This window comes from Canis lupus, chromosome 2, assembly GCF_048164855.1.
Source record: "Canis lupus baileyi chromosome 2, mCanLup2.hap1, whole genome shotgun sequence".
In the NCBI taxonomy this organism is placed as follows: domain Eukaryota; kingdom Metazoa; phylum Chordata; class Mammalia; order Carnivora; family Canidae; genus Canis; species Canis lupus.
Genome location: NC_132839.1, coordinates 27,427,162 through 27,444,353, shown reverse-complemented (window position 1 = coordinate 27,444,353; position 17,192 = coordinate 27,427,162). Strand labels below are relative to the sequence as shown.

Here is a 17,192-nt window from a genome sequence, read left to right as displayed (position 1 = left end):
TTGGCATTTCCCTCCACTACTGTCTTGATTCTCAATAATGTTTCCATTGAAATTGAAAGATTGCTAACAGTGTTTTTTGCTTAGTTATATTTGCAATTCAGTGTTACAAGTTTTAAATATTTAATTTTAAATACTGTAGTGTGATCTGATTGCAACTGTTAGTAGAAACAATTATATGAAAGAAACTTTTCTTGTCTTTTGTAATAATTTTATTGCTGCAAATAAAATGTTCTTGATGTTGCTAGAAGAAAGCTGCTTATTTAACCTGATACTTACCTTCTTTTTGCCTTGTCTTAAGGTAGTGATACAATATAGTATCCTTAAATATATCATTTGCGATTTTTAAAAATAACATATTTTCTAATTATACTGTAATGTTTGTTCACTGTGCAAAATTTAAAAATAGAAAAGCTCAAAAAAGAAAAATTTAAATCGTCTGTAATTCTACCTCCTGGAAATCATTTTGTTTAGGTATTTGGCTTTCCAGGCTCTTTCAAGAATGCATAAAATGTAGTGATAAATCTGGTGATTTCACTCCATTTCTGGGTTAATGTGTATGTTTAGTTAAATGCAGCACAGATTTTTTTTTTATGCTTCTTAAGTACTATCCAGTATCTACACATCTTATAATAATTGGTATCCTTTTGTGGCTTTTTCTTCTCTTGGACTAATTTTTTATTTTTTCTTATGCCATCTTTCTCAAAAGTTACTTTGTTACTTAGGAGATTATTTTCCTTTTGTAAATTTACATAATCAAAAAATAGGAAGCTTAGACATGTCTACTATACAGAATTCTGTTAACTTTTTAATGAAGTGAATAGGAACATCTTCAGTTTCAAAAAGGAGGCAAAATAAGTTAACATAAGAGTACTCCTATATAGAGCATTTAGAAGACAAATAAGGTATTCCACTTTCATGAGGAAGCTAGAATAGGCAAATCCTTAGGAGCATTAAGTAGAATAGAGGTTACCACGGGCTGGCAGGAAGGAGAGAATGGGGAGTTTGTTTTTTGATGAGTACAGAATTTCTTTTGGGGGATGATGAAAAGATCTGGTAATGGATCGTTGTGATGGCTGCACAACATTTGAACATGCTTATTAATGCCACTGAATTGTATACTGAAAAATGTTAAAATGGTAAGTTTTATTTATATATATTTTTACTACAATTTTCGAAGTATTCACATATGTCCAAAAATCCTAATGCAATACAATAATTATTGCCTCTATTCACTCATTTTGATATTTAAGGTCCAGTATTGATCATTCAATATGAAAAATCATTTTTCTTTGTTAATTGCAGTACTTCTCCCTCATGCTAACATTTTCCTTGTGTGAGACCCAGAAATTGTGATTTGAGGGAGCAGAGGCCCACTGCATTAGCTACAACTGAAAAACATCTAGAATGTTATCTCAAAATACCAAGATCTCATAAAAACAAACTCTTGTTCAAATTTTCATGTAAATGTTCTTTATTTTAGAAACTGATTTTAAAAAGTATTAATTTCTTTTCTCCATTAATGCTTTATTAAGCTTTGTTGACCTATATAAGGGTTATAGACGAGGAGGGAGTAGAGGATTAGAAAGATTAGTCAACCGCCACTCCTAAAAATATCAAAGTGATTTTTTTTTCTTAATCACATAACTGTAACCTGTCTACTCAGAGCAAACTAACTCTAAGATGAAATCTAAAGAATGCATTTTCCATTTTTTCACTACTTTGGAATATAAATACAAACAGAATGATAATTCCATGTGTTCTATAATTCCTTAAATCTCTACGTATTTTAACATTTGAAAAACATCAGAATCATTGTCCAGTATTATGTCTTATAAAATGCTTGAATTAATAAAATGGTACAAAATTTATATTAATTTATACTGTCTTGCTTCATAAACTTATTTTCATTGCTTTACTGGGATATTTACAATATAGCAGGATAATAAGAGAGTAAAATGGTATCTAAAGATCCTGGAACAAAGAGAAAATAAGGGTAGAAACTTAAGATAGTAAAGAGAGAAAACTAAGAGAGTTGCTCTTTGTTATTATAAGGTGTTACTTAGTTATTAGTAACTAAGGTGAAAAGGAAAATGTGTTTAGTTATAAAATTCTGTGTCTACCAGAATTCTATAAAGTCATTATACTGCCAAAATTTAATGAAAATATAGACTATATTTCTTAAGGGAGGTTAGCAGAAAATATTTCTATCAGTAAACATTTCCCACAGTTAGAAGCACATGCTTCGTTGTAGCCTCAGTGACTGGTTAACAAGGTTTTTTCAGTGTCTGCTAGGCAGCATTGTTACTTTATCATGTGCTGTGGAAGACTAGTATTGTAATAGAAAATGTGTTGCCTGCTAAGGCAGTGGCTTTCAGACTGTTGTACAGGGACTTTAGAGTCCCCCAGAGCCCCATCTAGATGAAGAAAGGGGGGCCTAATAGTGCTGTCTTGACCAAATCAGCATTCCTTTTATCTAATCTGTAGTGAATTTCTCTGAAATCTCATTTGAGCAAGGGATTTAACAGCTAAAAAGATAGTCGAAAATCACTGGCCTAATAATAGAGTTAGGACCATTGCATAATAAAAGTACATCTAAGATCCCCTAAAATCATGGTCTTGAAGGACAGAAGCCCACTAATACCTTGAGGCACGTTGGAATATTCTCATATTCCTTCAGCTGTAATTCAGCTGTAAGCTGGGAACACGAAGGTCTCTATTTTTTTCTTCTCTGCCACGAATTCACCACGTTTTCCCTCATCTGTAAAATGAGAGTATAAAACAATTACTACCAACTTAGCCAGCAACAAGCCTTTTTTTTTTTTTTTTTTTTTTTTTTTTTTTACTTTATTGGCTTGTTAATGGGAAATTCTTTGCTGTCCTACAGGCTCTTCCCTTCTATCAAAGTGGAAGGAACCATAGGCAAAAGAAGTGACCCAGTTCTCTGTAGGGAATGTGAACATGGGTGGGGGGGGGGAACTAGGGGAAGGGAAGGTAAATCTATCTAGAGCGGTCATCTTTTAGTGTCTGCAGCTCATCTAGGCAGACAATCGTGTAGGACAGGTTCAGTGATTGTAACAAAGGTTTTGGATAAAAGGTGACTGAGGGATTCCTAGGTGGCTCAGTCTGTTAAGCATCCAACTCATGATTTTGGCTCAGGTCATGATCTCAGGGTCATGGGACTGAGCCCATGTTGGACTCCATGCTCACCATGCAGTCTGTTTGAGATTCTTTCTCTTCCTCTCCTTCTGTCTCTCCCCCTGCTCATTCTCTCTCTCTCTGAATGAATGAGTGAATGAATAAATAAAATAAATATCTAAACAAAAGTGACTGAGAGGCTACTTGGGCTTTGATGCTTAGGTGGTCATCAGTGACGAAATTCAAGAAGGTCAGGATGAAGAATGGGTGATTTCTTAGTCTTGTCAGGAAAGACTTGAAGATATTAGCAAGAATAGTTTGGATAAGCAGAAAGTAAATAGCATTTTTAAAACTTACACTTCTGCATGAATTTGACTTTACCATTCTAAAAATTTAGCATAAGAAATGCATTTTTACGATGTTATCTTGAAAAGTAAAAATTAGAATTACTCTTTTAAATGCAATGTTTTAAAACTGAATGGAGGGATCCCTGGGTGGCTTAGCAGTTTAGTGCCTGCCTTTGGCTTAGGATGTGATCCTGGAGACCCGGATCAAGTCTCACATCGGACTCCCTGCATGGAACCTGTTTCTCCCTCTGCCTGTGTCTCTGCCTCTCTCTCTCTGTGTCTCTCATGAATAAATAAATAAACTCTTAAAAAAAAAAAAAACTGAGTGGAAAATACAGGTGAATACTGTTAAGATTGTATGCCAGTTTTTAATTACCAAGGACCATATTATTACAATAAATTTTCCATCAAAATATTAAACATTAGTTTTTATATCCATTAAAACCCTGTTTCTCTCATATTCCTTAGATTTATGCATTATACTTCAGAATAAACTCAGCAACAGTATACAAGGATAACCCTAATTTATATGGAAGCACAGAGGAAAACAGTAGTTTAAATCCTTTCACTCCTTGTAACTTTTCCTACAAATAGTCCTTTGTTAACTTTAAATTTGGACGTTCACATTGATGTTTACTCTTGACTCATTTGGGTTGGGTAAGTTGTTTTACAACCCTGGAACATGATTCGATAAGTTCATGTTCAGGATGGATTGAACATCTTAGTGTAGTTTAAGGAAAACAAGTCTTTCAGTTTGTAGAAAAAAGAAGAGGAACCATAGGCAAAACAATCGTGTAGGAAGACTGTTCCAGGCTGATGAAATAATAAGGGAAAACATAGAGGGATAAAGGTGTGTGGTATCAATTCTCTAAATATACTAAAAACCACTGATGTATAAATACACTTTAAAAGGATGAATTTTGTAATTTGTGAATTACATCCTGATAAAAGCTCTTCTGTTTTCAGGGCTACGTGGCATATGTCAGGGATAGCAAACGTAATCGAGGTGGCAACAACATGGCATCTTGAGGCAGAAGGAGAAGAGAGTAGAGAGTGGTTTAGGGACAGAGATTCAGAAGGCCTTGTAAACCATGCTAGGAATTTAGAGGGTTTTTTTCCAGGCATTAGGAAACCATTGTAAGCTTGGTGGTTGTCTTTTTTTTTTTTTTTTAATTTATTTATAAATACTAACTAACTTATTTCTCATAGCCATTGTAAGAAGTAGAAAAGCAAATACTTTTATTGTCACTGTTTACTGATAGGGAAAATGGAAGCACTGTGTGCTGGTAGTGGCGTACCTGGGATTCGTACACGTAACTATCGCATCCTACCGCCTTGTGGATAGGATTTAGTCTGTATGCATAAGCAGCAGGTGTCAGTGATTAGACTCAATAATTAGTGGTAGGATTAGAAAACAGTGTGCATCCTATGGAAACTATTTGACTATTTGTTTTATATGGATTTTTATTCAATTTTCAAACATGCTACTAAGGAGTGCCCCCTCAGCTGCTGAGCAAGTGTTTGTAGCTTGTACGTTGGCAGAATGGGCCAAAAGCTTAGTGTTGTGACCTGTTTTGAAAATAAAGTATCTTGAAATAAAAAAAAAGAAAACAGTGTGCATAGCTTTTAAATTGATTGATACAATATCAGCTACTAACTGACATTGCCTAAAAAGTGGTTGTCCAGTTTAAGACACCTTATTTTCCTTTATTATAGATCTCAAAAAATCCTTTTATAGTGGTAAGAACAGTTAGCATGAAGTCTACCTTCTTAACAGGTGTTCAAGTTAGAGTGCATTTTTCTTGACTACAGGAACAATGTTGTATGGCAGATCTCTAGAACTTTCTCAAGTTGCATAACCGAAACTGTACGCCCGTTGATTACAACTCCCATTCTCTCCCCACCCCTACTCCAGCCCCTGGCAACCACCATTCTACTCTCCGTTTCTATGAGTTTGTTTATTTTAGAAACTTCACATAAGTGGAGTCCGGCAGTATTTGTCCTTCTGTGACTGACTTATAATACTTATTTCAGTGTGAGTCAGTTGATTTAAAATAGGAGTCTGGTGGTAAGGTGAAAAATAGAATAGCTGTTAGAGAAAGTGAAGATAGGTGATCGGAATAGCTCAGATCAAATAATATAAATTAGTGAAACGTCAGTAGGATTGAAAGAAGAGTACTGAGGACTGGATGTTGTAGATTACGGGAGCAAGAAGAATCCAAAGAGAACACCAAATTCTCATTTTTCATATTTCTAGAGCAAAGGTATTGAATTAGTTTTCTGAGTTGTGTAACAAATTGTCACAAACGCAGCAGCTAAAAGAAACAGCACAGTATTTCAAAGTTTCCGTGGCTTATGAGTTCAGGTCTGGTTTAGGTGGTTCTCTGCAAGCTGCGTCAAGGTGTTGGCCAGAGCTAAGTCCTCAGAGCTGAACTGCAGATGGATCCACTTTCAAGCTCGTTCGGATGTTAACAGAATCCATCACCTTGAGATGCTAGAACCCAGCTCCCTGGTTTCTTGCTGGCTGTCGGCTACGGATGGCTCTCAGCTCCTAGGGACCACTCACAGATCCATTGCACATGGTCCTCTCCCAGTATGGCATGCTTCTTCAAAGGCTAAGTTAGGGAGAAGGTCTTAGGGTCATTCTGCAAGCAAGACATAGTCTCATATAATGTCATATAGTCTAGGGAGCAAAATCTCATCACTTTCACTGTGTTATGCTGGTTAAAAGCAAGTCATAGGTCCCACCCACACTCAGGGGAGATGTAATTGTACAATGAGGTGAAAACCAGAATGCTGGGATCCCTGGGTGGCGCAGCAGTTTAGCACCTGCCTTTGGCCCAGGGCGCGATCCTGGAGACCCGGGATCGAATCCCATGTCGGGCTCCCAGTGCATGGAGCCTGCTTCTCCCTCTGCCTGTGTCTCTGCCTCTCTCTCTCTCACTGTGTGCCTATCATAAATAAATAAAAATTAAAAAAAAAAAAAAAAGAAAACCAGAATGCAGAGATCATTGGGGTCACCTTATTGCATGTCTACCACAGATACTTCCAGCCTCTTACAGCACGTATAGCGAGGTGGTCAGAGTGTACGTTCTGGCATCATACGGACCTGGAATTGAATCCTGACTCCATGACTAACTAGCCTTTTGGTACTAAACCGGTTTCCTCCACCTGTAAATGGGATAAAGGTCTGTCTCATGTGTGTCAGGAATCAGTGAGATAATTCAAACGAAACACTCAGGTGGGTCCCCAGAACACAGTAAAATGTTCACTGTTTCTCACATGCATTATCACATTTGAGCTTCAGTCACTATCAGGAATAATTAAATTGAAAAGTTAAGTTTTAATTACAGGATTTGCCCAAGTTAAATAAGTTGATGTTGATATTCAGGATTTGAAACTTAATCTAATGGACTTTCTGCTTTACCATTATGAGCATAACTGAATACATTCGTGAAAATTGTGGGACTTGAGAAGAGGATGGGCCCACAGAGGTTTACTATTCCAATCTCCCATTCCACAGATAGGAAGCTAGGACCAAACAGGAAAGTTACCTAACTTGGTTAAGATGACATGGTACTTACTCAGTGGCCAAGCCAGTACTAGAGTGTTGGCCCATTCCCTCAAGGTACTACTTTTTCTACCATATTTAGCTATATTACATAATTTGTAAATTGCCTGACTTTTTAAAGGTTTTCACTCCAGGGATTCCTGGGTGGCTCAGCGGTTTAGCACCTGCCTCTGGCCCAGGGCGTGATCCTACATTGGGCTCCCTGCATGGAGCCTGCTTCTCCCTCTGCCTATGACTCTCATGAATAAATAGATAAAATCTAAAAAAAAAAAAAAAAAAAAGTTTTCACTCCATCTTACAGGCTAGAAGTTCCTTTTTCAATGTGACAGCTAATTTTTTAATGCCAAGACGTGGATATATAGAAAGTTCATGTTCAAGGCCTAAGGCCTAAAATAAGAATTCACCTATCTCTAGTGACTAAAACTCAACCTTTCTGAACATCTCTATGTATAAAATGTGATTTGCTTCTTTAAATGTAAATTTAAATTACCTACTTATATGTATATATAATTATTGACTATTTTATTTTGAACTGATTCCTAAAGGCACCTCAATAGTAGTAATGAAATGAACACTTAAAAAGCACAGAATCTTGTTAGCAGTCATGTTAGACCAATATTTCCTACATGTCTTAATCCACTGCAGTTGGGAAAGAAGACCTGATTTAATATTATTTTATTATTCTCCATCCGTGTACCAGATGTTATGCCAGGTGCTTGGAGGAAGAGAAAGGGTCAGCAAATGACCAGTAATTCCCCCACCCTGAGATAATAACTCTAAACATGTTGATAACTTATATTTTTTTCTGCACAGGTAGTTTTTAATAAAAATGACATAACATTTTTTAAATTATAGAAGCAACACCTGTCACAGTAGAAAGGAACTCAGACAGTACAAGGGGCACACAACTGAAAACTAAAAGGCTCTCCCCAACACCCTCAGCACCTCTGGCGCGAACCCTAGCCCTGTGCACTGGAGGCAGTTGTTCCGAGGGGGCCCAGTTTTCTTCTGCTGGTAGTTAGACATTACAATATCTGTAGAATATTCTTCACTCTAATTTTAGATTTACTTACTTTAGACTGTATCTGTTGAACTACAAATATGAAGAAATCGTTTATCATTCCATGAGCCTTCCCATTTTTAAAACTACTTTTAACCTGTCCAAAAGGTCTCAACACCTGTCCTGCTGTAATTATTTCATTCTTTTTCTTAAAAAAAAAAAAAAGTTTTATTTATTTGAGAGAGAAAAAAAACAAGCAGGAGGAAGGGCGGGGGGGGGGGGGGAAGCAGGCCCCCTGCTGAGCATAGAGCCTGATGTGGGTGGGACTCCATCCCAGGACCCTGGGATCACGACTTGAGCTGAAGGCAGACACTTAAGCGAGTCAGCCACCCAGATGCCCTGATCTCATTGTTTTTCAAAGGCTAGTTTACAAATGGAAGGACCCAATAGTCAACATTTATGTTATTAGGATATATGTATGTGTTCCATCCACGTTCACTTGAGAGTTCAAAAAGTATATAATCCTTATGGTGTTAGATTGTCAGAGGAGCCTCTCCTAAGCATCCCAGTCTAAAATTCTCATTTCTTTCTAGCTTTTTTCACTTGTTATTCCCTATATCTCATATTTTTCTTTCGAATGCTGTTTTCCCTGTTTGATCTCTTTCTTTGAGCAGTTTGTGAGGATTCAGGGTGGCAAATTTTCTGAGTTCTTAAAAATGTATGATAAGCTCTATTTTGTCTTCATATCTGTTTTAAAAGTTTAAATGAGGGGATCCCTGGGTGGCTCAGCGGTTTAGCGCCTGCCTTCGGCCCAGGGCATGATCCCAGGGTCCTGGGATCAAGTCCCACATCGGGCTTCCTGCATGGGGCCTGCTTCTCCCTCTGCCTGTGTCTCTGCCTCCCCCTCTCTCTGTGTCTCTCATGAATGAATAAATAAAAATCTTAAAAAAAAAAAAAGTTTAAATTAATATAAACTCCCAGATTTTAGATGTAAAGGAATTGCTCCCTTCTAGTTTGGCATTCATTATAAGAAGTTTGATAGCATCTTAGTTTCATCCTTTTGTTAATTTTTTTTTCCTCTCTCTCTCTGATGTTTTCAGGATTTTTTTTTTAAATTTCTGTCATTTCTTAAATTTTACCAGTTTGTTTTTATATGTCTTATTAATCTTGGCCTTTTGTGGCAATTTTCCATTTGAAGATGCATCTGTTTTGTCTTGTTTTTAAAGGTTTTATTTATTTATTTATTTATTTATTTATTTATTTATTTATTTATTTATTTATGAATGAGAGACACACACGCACAGAGGCAGAGACACAGGCAGAGGGAGAAGCCTGTGGGGAGCCCAATGCGGGACTCGATCCCAGGACCCCGGGATCATGACCTGAGCCAAAGGCAGACGCTTGACCTCTGAGCCCACCAGGTGCCCCTAAAGATGCATCTCTTACTTCAGTTTAGCCATAATTTCTTCTATGATATTACTACTTTTGTTGTGTCTGCCTTCTGTCCTTCCTAACTAACTGGACAGAACCACCCTCAGAAACTGGCCTCTGTTAAAATGATTTGTGTGTATTTTTCATTTCTGTATCTGTTTACTGTGCTCAGAGCTATCCTTTGAATTTATCTTTCAGATTAAAATCTTGGTCCTCCACAGTATCTAATTTTAATCCTGCCTATACCAGGAGTTTTTTCAGCATTCATATTTTTAATTTACAAGATTTTTTGTCCTCCAGCTGTTCCTTTTTTTGGTAGGCTGTTTTATTTTAAGGCTGCAGTGTTCTTAATCTTTTGAGGGTACAACTAGAGGTTTTATTTGTTTTAATTCTCTTTAAGGAGTTACATTTTTATTCATTTCCTCCATGGCACTTGTTTTGTTGGCTGTTCTCTGTTCTCTTTCCTCCTGTCAGTTTTCCTCAATTCTCCTCAGGTTTTTCTTTTTTTTTTTTTTTTTTTAAGATTTTATTTATTTATTCATGATAGTCACACAGAGAGAGACAGAGAGGCAGAGACACAGGCAGAGGGAGAAGCAGGCTCCATGCACCGGGAGCCCGACGTGGGATTCGATCCCGGGTCTCCAGGATCGCGCCCTGGGCCAAAGGCAGGCGCCAAACCACTGCGCCACCATCTATCTAAATGGAACGCTACTTCAGGTGTTCTCAGCACTGGCCTGTGCTTCCTCAGCACCTGGGAAGGCCTCTTTCCCTAGCACATTCCTCCACTGCATCCAGATGCTTTTTGGTTACCCAGCGTTTGCACATATGATTTGTTGTGACCATTTTCCAGTGTCATTGGTTCCGACTTTGCCAGTTCTCCTGATTGCATAGTTTTCCATCTAGTGTTACTTTTTCCCCCCTAGGCAATTGATTTTTCCAGTTTTTCACTAGATAACATTTAGAAATATATTTGTACATGCGTTTTTCATACCTCTGTGATAATTTCCATAGTGTTAATTTCTAGAGTGAAATTTGTGGATGGTGAATGATCTCTGACAGACACCACAAAATTGTGCTTTGGGAGACTGTAACAACTCTTGATCTCATCAAAGAATACCCTTTTCCCTATACTCTTGACAGTGGTAGATGTCATTGCTCTTTTTCATCTCTTTGCTAATTAAGGTATATAAAACAGCATTTTATTCTGTTTGAACTTGCATAATATGTGAATATTTTCATGAGTTTTTGTGTGTGAATTGACTCTTTCTGTCCTTTGCCTGTGTGTGTTGGAATGTTCACCATTTTGTTTTGCTTTATGAGAGTCTTTGTTTTAGAAAGGTTAACCCTTTTTTATACATGTTGCAAATATTTATGTCAGTTTGTGATTTGCCCTTAACTTTTTCCTATGTGTTTTTTGCTTTACACATATTTTGGTGCTGAGTTTATAAAGCCACTTATCTACCTATCCAGAGATTAAATTTCATTTATACCTCTTGGTATGTTTATTTTTTTTTTTTTTACACTAAACTTTGCTTTTAAATCCATATACCTTTATTTTGGAATACGGTTTGAGTAGGGACACATCTGTTTTATTTTGTTTTCTGAAATAACCAGTTAGCTGACATGTTTTTTATAGATTGATCATTCATCCTTTCCTCCCTTCCTGATTAGAAATCTCTCCCTTGTCATATACTAGATGGTTTATACGTATGTGTGTGTATCTTCCTAAAAGTATCTTCCCAAGAGCATCCTACAGTTCATCAGTTCATGAAATTCTAGCCAGGCCACTCTGTTACCCTACTGTTTCTAAAAAACTCTTTAAGTATAATACTTAAACTATTGTATTAAAATCCTTTTTAGTGCTTTCTTATTATAATTCTCTTTTTTAAGGTTTTATTTATTTATTCATGAGAGACACAGAGGGAGGCAGACACAGGAAGCCCGATTTGGGACTCTATCTTGGAACTCCTCCAGGATCATGCTCTGAGCCAAAAGCAGACACTCAACCACTGAGCCACCCAGGCGTCCATTATTATTGTAATTCTTGAGAATCAAAGACCCTCCCCCCAACATTTGCCTTATTAGAGCATTTTGTTACCAGCTAAAGATTCATTCTTTTTGTCAGCTTGCAGCTTGTCAGGAGTAAAAGCAACCTTGTTAAATAGGGATCAAACATTACGATTGTAAAGAATTCAGAGTGGTTTCAGAGATGGGAAAGTTTAACCTTCTTTGTGGTGAGGAGAAATTTTTTTTTTTTTTGGAAATATTAATAAACATTGAAAGTTGCTATAAATAACAGTATTATAGAATGCTGTGAATGAATAGAATGCATTCTGGTGGGCAGCCCGGGTGGCTCAGTGGTTTAGCTCCGTCTTCAGCCCAGGGCCTGATCCTGGAGACCTGGGATTGAGTCCCATGTCAGGCTCCCTGCATGGAGCTGGCTTCTCCCTTGACCTGTGTCTCTGCCTCTCTCTCTCTCTGTGTCTCTATGAATAAATAAATAAAACCTTTAAAAAAAGAGAAAAGAATGCATTCTGGGTTATAAGTTAGCAGCATTTCAGAAATTAGGTCTTATAGTTACCGATTTTAAAATGGATAAAATTAAATCACTTTCTGTAAAACCTAACTCCATCTAAGGGAGACTTATCATATATGGAGTTAGTTTCTAAATAATATTGATTCTCCTAAGGGTCTATGGATCTGTGGAGAAAATGTTGTACTCCATCTTCCCTGCCCAGTACAAGCAAGGCTCCAGCCCAGAAATGGTTAAGGCTGGATTTCACCATGATTTTCTCCAGAAAGAAAAGGTACATTATGCTGCTGTAGGTCATGTGAATTATTATAGCAGAACTACATTGATGAACGTATTTGATGAGAAAGTAGTTAACCAGAACTCACAAAGCTGGTTAGTGGGTCGAAAACCTGATTTCTAGGTTTTGCTATTAAGTGCATGACCTTGAGTGAGTATTGCTTTTATGCTTCTCTGCCCCTCCCCTGTTACCCCCTTCCCTGCTTTTTTTCTTCAGAATCTTTTTTTTTTTTTAAGATTTTATTTATTTATTCATGAGAGACACACACACACACACACAGAGGCAGAAACACAGGCAGAGGGAGAAGCAGGCTCCATGCAGGGAGCCCGATGTGGGACCCGATCCCGGGACTCCAGGATCACGCCCTGGGCTGAAGGCAGGCGCTAAACTGCTGAGCCACCGGGCTACCCAGATCTTTTTGAACTAAATAGGCATTTTCCTAAATGTGTTCTGCAGACCATTATTGCCGCAGGGTTCACTGGGAGTTTTAGGGGTTCACAGTTAAATGAGTTAGAGAAATACTATCTAGTAGATCTTTCTCTAAAAAATGCACAATGTCGAGTAGAATATTAAAGGATCCTGGAAGTCTTACAGGGAAGAAAGAAATCCTTACATCTTTTGCACACATGCCATGACACCCTTAAGAACTGTGTTCCATGAAGTTCACTTTAGGAACCTGTATTAAGGTGTCTGAGATTACTAAACATCTATGATTCTAGTAAAAAGTTTTAGCTTACATAAATAAATTATTTCAACATGGTACTATAATTTGTAATACACTGTGAGATCTTCTTAAGGAAATACTAGAGGGTGCCTGGGTGGCTTGGGGTTGAGCCAACCTGCCTTTGGCTCAGGTCGTAATCCTGGGGTCCTGGAATTGAGTCCCACATCAGGCTCCTCGTGGGAAGCCTGTTCCTCCCTCTGCCTGTGTGTGTGTCTGCCTCTCTCTCTGTGTCTCTCATGAATAAATAAATAAAATTTTTTTTCTTTTAAAAAAAAGAAGGAGGGCAGCCTGGGTGGCTCAGTGGTTTAGTGCCGCCTTCGGCCCAAGGCGTAATCCTGGAGACCCGGGATCAAGTCCCACGTCGGGCTCCCTGCATGGATCCCGCTTCTCCTTCTGCTTGTGTCTCTACCTCTCTCTCTCTCTCTTTCTCTCTCTCTCTCTGTCTCTCATGAATAAATAAATGAAGTTTTAAAAAAAAATGTGCAATCTAACCAGGCTACCTTTAAAAAAATAAAAAATAAATTAAAAAAAAGAAAGAAATACTAGAAAAAAACCCTTTAGTTCTATAATTTTCTAGTACTCATGAATTTTTAAACACAGAGAAGCATTATCTTTCCCTGTGAATACTAAAACTTTGGCTTGGAATGATTGCTCAGAAGATAGGGTCAGAGGTTTCCCTACTTTTGGGGAGCTCTGTCTAATACCTCAGAATCTATCCATAGTCTTTCTACAAGATGCACTTAGATGTTAGGTACTCTTTTATATCCAACATGTATTTTCTTTTTTTCTTCTTTTCTTAAGATTTTATTTATTCATGAGAGACACACACAGAGAGAGGCAGAAACACAGGCAGAGGGAGAAGCAGGCTCCATGCAGGGAGCCTGACCTGGGACTCTATCCCGGGTCTCCACGATCACACTCTGGGCTGACGGCGGCACTAAACCGCTGAGCCACCCGCGCTACCCATATTTTCTTTTGTTTAATATGATTTCAGCTATTATTGGCTCAAAGTATATAGACCCATAGGGATGCTTTATGGTTCATAAAGTAATACGTGGCTTCCTAATAAAATGCAGAGGAAAAATCAAGTTGTCTTCATCTTATTTGTAGGATGGGTGCTGCAGATAACATATATAAAGGACAGAGTACCTTTATGGAAGAACTAATGGACACGGCAGAAATAATAAGACAAGCAACATCCCAGTCCTTAGTTATCCTGGATGAATTGGGAAGAGGGACAAGCACCCATGATGGAATTGCCATTGCTTATGCTACACTCGAGCATTTTATTAGAGATGTGAGTATCTTACACACTTTTTTGTATGTGAATGGGGCATAGTATACGGATTGTTTTTCTGGCCTCAGCTTCTCAATATTCAAAATTATCCTTAATTATTATAAATGACCCTATACCTTCAATCGACTGTTAAAACTCTATACATTAAACTTAGATGGATTGGCCCTACATCATTTCTCTAATTTTTTTTTTCATTTCTCTAATTTTTTTGATGTGTCGTCTTTGCATTTGCTGAAGCAAAATAAACGTGGTCAGTATGATAAAGCCTCTCTGACAGTATTTCCACCCAGATCTGTTTCTTTTTTTCTTTTTTTTTAATAAATTAATTTTTTATTGGTGTTCAATTTACCAACATACAGAATAACACCCCCAGATCTGTTTCTTAATATCCTTGGCAAACTAATTGCAGGGACCCCTTCCCCACCTACAACCCAGTCCTTAAGGAAAGAACAAAAAAGGAGACAGAGCCATTTGTACCTGTGAAATTCTTTTTTCAGTAGTATCCTATAGGATCTCCATAGAAGGCCTTTGATCTCATGTTTTTGTGTCTTTCTGTTTCACTCCTTCAGTGCATATCTATTTTTTCCAGAGTGCAGTTCTGAGCACCTCAGTGTGAAGTTTTGTTTGTGTTAAAGTCTCAGTTTCTGTCATCTCCATCAAACACTCCCCTTTATTAACACACTCCCCCTTTGTTCATTCTGGTCTCTTCCTTTCTGTCTCCTTGGCACTTGCCCCGAACCTTATCTGTTCTTCAGTTTTTCTTTCTCTTTTTGTTCTCCATTTTTAAAATATTTTTCTTTTTGTCTTTCCTCCATTTTCATTTCTTCCTCTCTTCCTTACATAACCAATAAAAACATATTTTTTACTCCTATTTCTTCGCATAACACAGAATGCAGAAATGAACTCTTTAAACTTCTGTGGGTTTCAGTTTTTTGTTTGAACTTTTAATTAGATTATATAGTTAATGATGGCATGTTTTCCACTTTAAATAACTTTTCATTTTTCTTTAGAAAACTCTTTATTTGCAAAAAGAGCTCAGGAACATCTCTCTAATTATTGTAGAAACTACATACCACAGGTTCAATAAAGTCCTGTTACTGCCTCCAAAGCACATTTTAAACACTGAATTAAGAGCCTTTAGGAACAAATTGTGACAGACTGAATTTGCCACCTCTGAGTTTGATTTCATTCTTCCTACTCTATAGCTGCAGATCAGTTACTATGACTGCATAACAAATTACCTCAAGACTTAGTGGCTTAAAACAATAATAATCATCTTTTATATCTCTCATGGTGCCTGGAGGTAAGGAGTTCAAGAGCAGCTTAGCTGGGTGGTTTTGGCTCACACTCTCTCCTAAGGTTGCATTCAAGTTGTCAACCAGGGCTGGTGTCATCTGAAGGCCTGACTGGGGCCAGGGGATGCTCTTCCAGTGTGGCTCACCTTTGGCTGGCAAATTAGTGCTGGCAGTTGGCCAGGGCTCTCACTTCCTTTTTCCTTTGGACCTCTCCATAGAGCTGTTTGAATAGCCTTACAGAGTGGCTTCTGGCTTCCTCCAGAAGAAGCATTCCAAGAGGCCAAAGTATTTTATGCATTGATGACAAAAATGCATTTCATGACCTAGCTTCAGAATCCACAGTCATTACCATCATACTCGTTTGAGCACAAGGGCGAGCCTTGATTCACTGTGAGAAGAGGCTGCTCAAGAGCATGAACATTGGGAGGTAAAGAACTTTGGGGCCATGATAGAGGCTGACTACCAGAAACAGTTTTTTAAAGATTTTAGCAATATTTTAAAGATTCATTTAAGAACCCTCAGGAACAAATTATGACAATTAAATTTGTCACTTATGTTATCATTGCTTCTATAGCTGGGTTTTTTTTTTGAGTTTTAATGTTAATGAAGAATGTTATTTTTAGGTAAAATTTATATTAGAGGTAAGTCATTGAAGAGGATTCTTCAGGAGCAAGAATATCCCTTTTATAGATGAAAATCTGTATTTTCATGGTGTCTTTTGATTGCTGGGATGGGGAAGTGATAGCAGTGAGGAAGAATGAGGAGGCTGTGTATTGTGGCTGCAAGCTGAAAGTGGCCTTGAGGAGAGCAGTGTTGTAACCCAAACCCTTTGGTCTTCTGGTGAGAAATGCCTGTCAGTTCAGGGAAGGGGCATCATGGAGACAGCTGGTCCAAAGATACTTCAGAGCAGATTTTAAGAGCAGCTCTTCAAAGAAATCTTGCCTTAATAGGTTTATTGTAATTGTTATAAGAGAGAAGGCACATGTTCTGACTTTTAATGAGGTGAATGGCAGATGAATCAAAACTGAAGTTCTTTGATTTAATTACCCTCTTCTGATTTTTATTATTTTTTAAAAAGATTTATTTATTTATTATAGAGAGAACATGTGAGCAGGGGGAGGGGGAAAAAGACTCATCAAGCATACTCCCCACTGAGCATGGAGCCCAGTGTGGGGCTCAATCCCAAGACCCTGAGTTTGACTTGAGCTGAAATTAAGAATTGGCTACTTAACTGAGCCACCCAGGCACCCCTTCTACTAATTTTTAGACCAAGATTTGGTGTTAACTTCTTTTAAGATTTAAGAAATTAGGGATTCGGGCATCCCTGGGTGGCTCAGCGGTTTAGTGCCTGCCTTTGGCCCAGGGCGTGATCCTGGATCAAGTCCCTTGTCGGGCTCCCTGCATGGAACCTGCTTCTCCCTCCTCCTGTGTCTCTGCCCCCTGCCCCTCTCTCTCTATCATAAATAAATAAATAAATAAATAAATAAATAAATAAATAAATAAATAAATAAATAAATAAATAAGGGATTCTAGAATACTTAATGTGTGCTTTAAAATAATACTTATTAAAGAATCCATAAAT

At 37.7% G+C, this 17,192-nt stretch overlaps 1 protein-coding gene across 7 annotated transcripts in view; it reads left to right on the top strand.

The window, feature by feature from the left end:
• MSH3 (mutS homolog 3) overlaps nucleotides 1-17,192 on the top strand; it is a 184,754-nt gene that overhangs the window by 155,211 nt on the left and 12,351 nt on the right. For all 7 annotated transcript variants that reach the window (XR_012015279.1, XR_012015284.1, XR_012015281.1 and 4 more), the window contains one exon: nucleotides 14,129-14,315. Coding sequence is in view for 4 of the 7 variants with exons in the window: in XM_072793646.1 (XP_072649747.1) it covers nucleotides 14,129-14,315 (187 nt within the window). In the remaining 3 variants the exon portion in view is untranslated. The remainder of the gene's footprint in view (nucleotides 1-14,128; nucleotides 14,316-17,192) is intronic.